This window comes from Diplotaxodon limnothrissa, linkage group LG8, assembly GCF_057381915.1.
Source record: "Diplotaxodon limnothrissa isolate DT_005_m linkage group LG8, D_limnothrissa_male_GT1.1, whole genome shotgun sequence".
NCBI classification, from domain to species: Eukaryota; Metazoa; Chordata; class Actinopteri; order Cichliformes; family Cichlidae; genus Diplotaxodon; species Diplotaxodon limnothrissa.
This window is the reverse complement of record NC_140603.1, coordinates 14,205,989-14,215,463: the sequence shown is the minus strand read 5'-3', so window position 1 is coordinate 14,215,463 and position 9,475 is coordinate 14,205,989. Positions and strand designations below refer to the sequence as shown.

The 9,475-nt window shown below is 40.6% G+C and overlaps 1 protein-coding gene across 1 annotated transcript; it reads right to left on the bottom strand.

Annotated features, from left to right (window-relative positions):
- Positions 1 to 4,070: 4,070 nt before the first annotated feature.
- On the bottom strand, positions 4,071 to 4,930 carry LOC146626505 (uncharacterized). Its single transcript, XM_085360629.1, has 2 exons — positions 4,891 to 4,930; positions 4,071 to 4,798 (listed from the first exon to the last, which is right to left on the bottom strand). Exons 1-2 carry the CDS (start codon positions 4,928 to 4,930, stop codon positions 4,071 to 4,073), a joined length of 768 nt encoding a protein of 255 aa, XP_085216755.1.
- Between the last annotated feature and the right edge of the window lie 4,545 nt (positions 4,931 to 9,475).

Genomic DNA, 9,475 nt, shown 5'->3' with positions numbered 1-9,475 from the left:
AATAAAATACAAAAAATAGTATTTGATTAAAAAAATGTCATACTCTTCCACTTGATATGGGACTTCGAAGGCTGCTTACTCTCCAGGTGTGGACGGTCTGAAGATGCAGCAAGTTAAAGGTTTCTTGTATTCATGTTTTACAAGGTGGTTTCCATGAAGTCTCCCTCTCGCATCCACCTTCCATACTGCCAAAGCTCCAGACTGTCAATAACAATAATAACAGTAATAGTTAACAGTTAATTTGCCTAGCACTTTCAAAACAGTTACAAAGTGTGTTAAAGAACACAATAAAATCTTAGTTAAAAACACAAAAGAAAAGTTCAAAGAGTTAAAACACGAAACGGTTTGTTTTCTTTTTGCATTGAGCCAGGCTGCACGGACAGCTAAGAGTGTCTGATGTGCAGAATGCAGGCAGTGACTTGGTTCATAAAAAGTGACCAAATCTGTAACATGTAAGGCTTGTACCCATGTATCGTATACCCAAAAGGTTGTGAGGAGGAGAATGATGATTTATTTCTTTGAATTTGTTATAAGTCTGGCAGCTGAGATTTAAATGAGCTGGAGGTGAAAGATGGACTTCTGGCTGAGATCCCAGTAGAAGGAATTACAATTATTCAAACACAATGAGATAAAAGGATTTAATGGGTGTGATAAATGTGGTTGCACTCACCTGTTCACGGCACCTGATGTTAATGAGCAGAAAGGTAGGGTGAGCATGAGGCGAAACCTTCTGTTGACTGCAGCTTGAGCGCAGCTTGAATCATTTTGATGCATCTTTTGGTTTATGTATACTTCTGCACTAAGTTATGCAATAGGCCAATGTTGAAATTTGGCATAGTAAATGGTGCAGTTATTTGTGCAGTCTGTGCATTTGTTTAATGGTTTGAGCCCGTGTGCCGATTTGTACAGTGGACAGTTGTATGTGGAATAAAAGTAGCAAATAGTACAGAGGTGTATCTCATGTGTTTACTGTTGCACGTCATCTGTGTCCTCATGTTTAGCCTGCCGCGGCCGTTGGTTGGAGGAGCCGCAATAGTTTGGAAAGGAAGGAAGCAGTAAGGTCAGTTTCCATTCTGGGTTTTCAGCATTAATAAAGAAACCTGCAACAAGGTGAGTAATGTTTGAGGTCCAAAAGAAATCAACACAGAGAAATTTTTACAGTGCTTTTCTACTCTACCTGAACATTCAAAGCGCTCTATACAGGTTGCCTCATTCACACCTGTTCATAGAAGCCCTTTTTCTGTGCTTTCTACCTAACATTCACACACATTCATACTCTGATGAATGCATCAGAGAGTGACTTGGGGTTAATGTCTTGCCCAAGGACAGTTAGCATGCAGTCTGGAGCAGCCAGGGATCGACCCAAAAACCATCTGATTAGTAGATGACCTGCTCCACCTCCTGAGCCACAGCCACCCCTTTCAGAGGTAAAGAATGATTTAGAAAGTAAGTACAGTAATTTTTTGAGGTGATTTGATTAAAAAAAAATCATTTTTGCTTCTAATTACATAATTAAGGTGTAATTACATCTTCCAACAAATTGATACATAAACGTATCATTTATCTACTAAAAATACATAGGAGCTGGCGTCATGTTGTGGAAGCTGCCATCTTGCCCCACCATCATACACTGGCTGAGATGGGCATCGCTGCGCCGCCTTTTCATGTTTTATGTAAGTGGATTTATACATTACTTTGAATTTAAAGATGTCAAATAGCTCTTTCACACTACATATGACTATTTCACATTTGTACATGTATATTTTGGTGATCTCTTTCTCAGTATGTTTTTCTTCTTATGGAAATAAGCTAATTTTAAACCAGTTAATGTTAGGCTCCAGTGTCCTAAGAAATCACACCTTTCCCCTGATAAACAAATTGATTGGATTCTCACATTGTGTGGGAATTGATTATCAATTACAACTTCAATGAGCCACTTCAAAGAAAGTTTCACCCGCGTGGGCAGCAACAGAAAGTCCAGATGTGGAAACAGAAGGTTTCCACATTAAAATATCGATATTTGAATCATTTTGGGGTAAATTGTAGTTTTTCATTAACAGGAACACAGTGGAAAGAAACTATCATTCAGATTGTCTACATTGGAAAGAACTACTCCCTCTTCCGCCTTTTATAGTCATGTGTGAAATACGGCTGTATAAATGTGTGGCAGCCTGTGGCGTGCGCACTCACAACAATGGCTGAGCGTAACTGGAGTCATGTGCGCACGTATTTTACATCCACAAACAGCCCAGACGTGGTTTGCGATACATGTGGCAAGAAAGTGAGGTGTTGTGGCAACACCACTAACCTTGTCAAACACCTCAAAGTAAATCATATCACAGAATATGACGAGCTTATGTTGAGGCAAACTGAAGAGGAGGAGAAGGACGGGTGCTGCTAGGGTGAGACAGACGTCTCTCAGGGAGTCCTTTAGTGCTGCAGGCAGGCAAGGTGTTCACATAGTGCACAACTTCAGGTTTTTGATTTCTATATGATGAATTCTGCATTATTAAGTGATAAGAACAAGTAATCTGATGTCCTGTAATGATTATGACGCTATAATTTGAGATACAATAAAAGAGTAAAGTTTTTGTACAAAGTATCGGAGCAGTATCGTCGATACCACCCTGAATTTTACTTGGTATGGGATCGGAAAGGAAATCAGTGGTATCACACATCACTAGTGATCAAATGTCAGGCCAAGCTGGAACTGATTCCTGTCTTCTGTAACTTCTACAACACTGTCCAATAGAGACACATGAATGAAATGCAGCGTCATTAAAAACACTGATGATCTTTATTTAAAAATGTAATACATTTACATCTGAATAAACTTTTAGGCATTACGCTGACGGAGGGATGGATGGACCATGAATGCTTTCTCATCCTTCTTGTCATGCACCATGGAAGTGTCTGAGGGGCTTTTCCACTTGGAATGGGGATACTGTGTCCACACTTCAGAGGTGGAGTTTCCAGCATCTCACCTGGGCCTCATCTGCAAACAATCAGCAGGAGGGCTTCTTAAACCAGCGCTGCCTGCTACTCCTCGCCAGTTTGTTCTGCCATCTCCAGTGGTAACTAGGCTTCCCCTCTGCTCCAGTTCTGGCGTGCTCCTTCCCTGTGTTTAACCTTGTTTTCCCTGTGTTTAGGTCTCCTCTGCCAACATACTCATCCTACCCTCAAACTCCCTTACCCGTCCAGCAACTTCTTCTCCCTCTGTTGCAGAATTCCCGTTGGATTGTTCCCATCAGGAGCCAGGTGTTCAGTCTCTCGATAGCTTTTCCTCTGGTTCCTGCTGTCTGCTGACACTCCTAGCTCGAGCCACGTTCTCCATTCCCTCTCTAAAGTCTCATAAATAGTTTAACCATGTGCATTGAATCTGCATTTGGGTCTAAGCTTTCTATGCAGGGAAGAAATCATCACAGTGACATCTATTTAATTTTCAATTCAATTTTATTTAAAGAGCGCCAAATGACAGCAACAGTCACCTGAAGGCGCTTTATATTGTAAGATATACTTACAAAGAAAACCCCAACAATCATATGACCCCCTATGAGCAAGCACTTTGGCGACAGTGGGAAGGAAAAACTCCCTTTTAACAGGAAGAAACCTCCAGCAGAACCAGGCTCAGGGAGGGGCGGCCATCTGCTGCGACCGGTTGGGGAGGGGCAAGGAAAATAGTATAAAGACATGGAACAGAGACAGAGGTTAATAACAAGTACCATTCAGTGCAGAGAGGTCTATTAAACATAGTGGGTGAAGAAGAAACACCCAGTGCATCATGGGAATCCCCCGGCAGCCTAATGCTGGGCATACACTGTGCGATTTTTGGCCCATTTTGAGCCGATTTTTCAGTCGTGCGATCGTTTTGGGGATCGTCCCGAGTTTGGCCTTGATCAAACTTCTCACCCCTGCGAGTCAATCCTACAGTTTGATCAGGAGCCGAATAACGCGACTGAAAAATCGCAGCACAGTGTATGCCCAGCTTATTGCAGCATAGAGGATTCAGGATCACCTGAGTAGGCCATCAGATTACTGAAAGGATACTGAAAAAACCCGTCGAAGTAGTCTTAGTCTTCATTGCTGCTGGTCGACTCAATTGAACACCTCTGAAGTTTGCACACAGGCAAGTATTCCTCTTCTTGCTCAAAATCCTCTCGGGAACGCTTCCTCGAGCCTCCAGTTTCATGTTCAAGCTCTTCGTGCGCATCTTCAAATACTTCAGAGTCATCATCGCTCCATCTCATTCTTTTGTTTGCTCCTAAATCTTCTTCATCCCTCTCTCTAGACCTCTTCCTGGAAACACCTGGCTGAGGGTCCTCTTCTGGGATGTACTGGCGACCATCCATGCGGCCTTCAAATGCCTCCTCATTTTCAATGCCACCAACATTGAAAATGATCACAACCACATCATTGGGATCCCCGTGCTGTTCATCGTTGTCACCATTGGCATTATTGTCCCTCACATGAATATTTTGAACGTCGTCGTCGTCGTCATCGTTGCCGTCGCCGTCGCCGCCGTCATCGTCGTCGTCGTCATCGTTGTCGCCGTCATCGTCGTCGCCGTCATCGTCGTCGTCGTCGTCATCGTCGTCGTCGTCATCGTCGTCGTCGTCATCGTCGTCGTCGTCATCATCTTCGTCCCCGTAAAGGTAATTGTCATATTGTGCCAGTACTGAAGCTATTAGCTCATCTAGATAGCAACAATATTCACGGAGAGCGAGATACAGATCGTTCAGGAAGCCATTAGCAGGTTCCTGATCTCCATTTGCCAACATTTGTGGGTTAACCTGTTGGCCTGCAAGATCATTAAATCTTTTAATTAACATCCATAACTATCTGCTGAAAATCTGTTTTTCATCAATTTCAAGACTGAGTACATGTGCTTACCGTTTTGGTTATTTTGTGGTCCGTCTCCACTTGCACTCATTTTGACTACAAGGAACACAAAACAACAATGATCACTAAACCTCAACCCAGAATGTTCAGAGAATTTGCTTTTTTTGTGATGACTTTAGGCTGCGTCCAAACGTACACGGCTATGTTTGAAAACAGACGTTTTTCCTTTTTCGTTTAAAAAAAAAAAAATCCAGTCCACATGTGCAGTTTTGAAAAAATATCTCCTTCCACATCTAAACACTAAAAACAAAGTGAAACGCTGTCAAGAACACGCCAAATCTTAACCGTGTAGAAATGTTGGCCAATCAGAAGTCTAGAAGCCTGGGTGGGAAAACCTCATAAAACCTTACGTACTTCTGAGAAGTTTTTGTCTTTTTCTGGAAAAGCAGCTAATTTTGTGTTACTTTCACGTGCCTTCATCGTTTCAAATGTTAATAACTAAAGACAGACTCACAACTTTGGAATGGACTAAATGCATACAGCATACATAAATGTCATTTTTTAAAATTACATTTATTCCAAACCGACGTCAGGATTTGGGTTGGGAGAGCGTCTGTGTTGAATGTAGAATCCACGTCTGATGTAAGCGTGTAAAAACTGCAGATACTAAGATTAACAGACACAGTATGTTGTCTACATCTGCCATTGTAGAAATTGATCTCATGTAAACAATAACGTGGCCACAGCGTGACTTCAACAGCGGCGCACACTTTTGACATTGCCTGAGTAAATGTCCGTTTTCCTCGTCCACACCTAAACACAAAAACGTGCTTTTTAAAAATCTCACCTTTCAGTGACTCAATCTGCTGTTTAGGTGTGGACGAAAGGCCCAAATGCAGAGACAAAGCTGCGCTTTCAAAAATAGCCGTGTACATGTGCACGTAGGCTCAGTTTCTCAGAAATTCTAATAGTTTGTTTGAGAACAAAACTTACGTCTTCTCTATTTTCCTAAATGAACAAAATAATCTGAGAAATAATCGTGTTAAAAAGAGCTTCTGTCACTCTAAGATATGATTAAGAACATTTTCTAATTTATGTATCATTTGTCAAATATTACATCAGCTGACAAATAGTTAAGTCTTCATTTGTTTTCCTGAATAATAGATCCACATCATCCTCTCTATGATGGAAAATATAGTCTAGTCTTGCACAATGTAAAGTACATAAATACTGTCCTGGCAAGCAGGGAAATCAGGCTTTATATATTTAAGTAAATGATCTTGAGTTTATAAACTGAAATTTGAGCTTACTTTAGTTCTTGGTAGATTACACAGCAGTTAATCCTCAGGGAAACGTCCAAATGTCACTAAATAGTGGTCTGCTTTCATTCGGTTGCAGTGTCTCTTCAGTTTTGTGTTCATATGCTGATGTTTTCATTCAAACATGCTTAAATGCTGTGATGTCACTTTAGCAGCAAAGACTGCGGAATGTGCAGAGATTCTTTTGACATCAAGTTGTTTGCTCAGATTTTGATATCTTTTAAATGGAGACAAAACAAAACGCTATGGCAACAAAACAACAAGCTGTTTCCAGTGCTTAATATTTAACATGTCTTTGTTATAAATTTTATTTGTACAAATCTGTGATGTTGATGTGCACAACGTGGGATTTAGACCTCGGAGGGTTAATCAACAAATCACGAAAAATTAGGTTTAAATTTCTGTTCATGACGGTGCAGATTTCTGACATTTTGTGTACTTGAAGCATTTAACAATTTGATTGTTTTCTAATAAAAACTGTGTGAAACTCAAGTTAGAACTGTGTTTGTAAATGAACCGCCCCATGTTGTGTAGCTTTCTGGATTTTATACTTATTGGGCTACATATTAATTTACTATACAGGCTATACAGTAGATAAAATCTAAACTCACATGTTTTATGTAACTAAAGTGTTTAATCATGTGGGCTACAGACAGTAATCAAGTTATGGACTATATTGATATGAAAAACATGCATACTTAGTGCATTTGAATCATTTTAACCATATGTAACCACCTGCATGTCATGGTCCTGGGACTTCTACCTGGTTTTTTGTGTGTCTTGTATTGTTGTTGTTTGATGTCAGCTTTAGGGTCCCTCGGTTGTTCTGTTAAGATGTTGCTTATTTGATTTCCCCTCGTGACTTTACCCCCTGTGTGCCCCCTCTGTGTATCTGCCAGCCCCCATGCCTCGTTTCTCCTCCTTGTGTTTTATTCCATGTTTTCCCAGCCCGCTATGTCTGTGTTCTCTTCCAATCTGGTCTGCGTCTCTGTGTGCTTCCTGTTTTACTTTGATAGTCTCCCGTCAGTGTTGTGTTACTCCTGCCGTGTCTCGTTATGATTATCAGTGTCACCTGTGTTCCCCGTGTGCTCCCACTTCCCTCGTTAACCCTCTGTGTATTTGTGTCCACGTCTCCTACATTACCTACATAATAGAGCTATAATAAATGTTTGTTTGGGGTTTTTTTAAGTACAGAAATCAGCTGCTAAAATAATTGTTTTGACTTTTTGGGAATGCTTTACGGTCTGTTCTGTAGGAACGCTGAATTAATATATTGACTGTCTGGCCCCTTCTGGCTATTTAATAGTTGCTGAAGGAGATTTTGTTCATCCCCAGCTAATCTCATCCATATTTATATAAAATCTAGCATACTCCACACCACACAAAGTCAGAAGCCAGTTAAAATCTGTATGTGGTACCTGAGGCGGTGCTGCACTGACCAGTTGTTTCTGGCTATTTGCTGGTTCAGCCTGCCTATCACTGCAACTCTTGGCTCTTATTGGTCAGGCTGGTGTGTGTGTGTGTGTGTGTGTGTGTGTGTGTGTGTGTGTGTGTGTGCGTATTGTAAAGACTTGATTCCCACAGTCCAAGTCAGGGTTTTAAAATGCGTTGCTGTCTCCATCCAGCATCAAAGCTGCATTGAAATTTCCTTCAATGAAATTTTGGCTCAAAGAAAAACAGTGTTGTTACTGTCAATCTCCAGTTAAAATAAAAGTGTAATTAAACCAAACGAAAGTAATGTACTAATGCTGGTCAAGACATTACCTGTAGCTGAGTGACATTTCCTCCAATTTCTGTTGGTGTCTGCAGTTTCCACTGGGGCTTAGTGTCACCTCTACTGCTACCCGACTGCACCACCATCCTCCACATTGCTATGCGTCCATTGGTGGTGCCAGCTGCTAGGATTTCTGAGTGTTGCAGAATTTTTAAAAAAGCAACGAGTTTTTTTTTTTTTAACCTATGCATTTGCAAACATTCAGGAATATGGTGATGGGAAAGAAAAAGCTTCTTTTCATTTACAATTCTGTGCAAACTTTTGCCTTTGCCTGCACAGTATGAAACACAGTTGATCATCTCTCCCCTCTCATATCCCAGAGTCTCATCAAGAGACAAAACATAGTTATGTAGCACGTAGCATGTAGAGAAGTTTCTTGATGGAGCCCTCCACACTGAGAAGGACACTCGTCTTACAATACTCATCCACACTATGGACTTTACCTATATGCATAAGACATGGGATTAAAGATGAAATAAGTGGAATATCTGACAGCTCAAACCACAAAGTGTTCATATTTATTAAAGATCAGACTGGATTCTGGATCAATAGCATTATAGCTTGTTGTATTTTCCCCTTTCTGGAGACTCCCACAGGATTACTGCTTCACAGAGGCAAAATACACTTTTGATATAATTTTCAACAAGTCTGCTGGATTAATCAGACTTTCTAAAACCATGAATACTTTTCTCATACTGTTCTTCGTAACTGTTCAAAAATAAAGCAAAGTATCATCAATGCAATTTACAGAACAAACAAATAAAATAAACAGCCTTTATACATTGAGGGCTGTGACTGCAGAAGACTGCTGGCCTCAGACAAAATTATACAAGGCAATGAAAAAACAAATTGTGTCTTAAAGAAAGTATGGTCAAATGCATTGAAAATAACAAATGATTTAATTTTCCAAACTCCAACAGGAATCACAAACTCCTACCATCTGCAGTGCAGATAAAGAATCCAAGTCCCTCCTGTGGCCCCATCTTCAGAGGTGCCCCCTTCCAGCTAAACTTGTCCAGCGCACGCTCATCTCCTCTCACAGATGCTCGAGCTAGCATTGCCACATCACTATAATAAAATACAAAAAATAGTATTTGATTAAAAAAATGTCATACTCTTCCACTTGATATGGGACTTCGAAGGCTGCTTACTCTCCAGGTGTGGACGGTCTGAAGATGCAGCAAGTTAAAGGTTTCTTGTATTCATGTTTTACAAGGTGGTTTCCATGAAGTCTCCCTCTCGCATCCACCTTCCATACTGCCAAAGCTCCAGACTGTCAATAACAATAATAACAGTAATAGTTAACAGTTAATTTGCCTAGCACTTTCAAAACAGTTACAAAGTGTGTTAAAGAACACAATAAAATCTTAGTTAAAAACACAAAAGAAAAGTTCAAAGAGTTAAAACACGAAACGGTTTGTTTTCTTTTTGCATTGAGCCAGGCTGCACAGACAGCTAAGAGTGTCTGATGTGCAGAATGCAGGCAGTGACTTGGTTCATAAAAAGTGACCAAATCTGTAACATGTAAGGCTTGTACCCATGT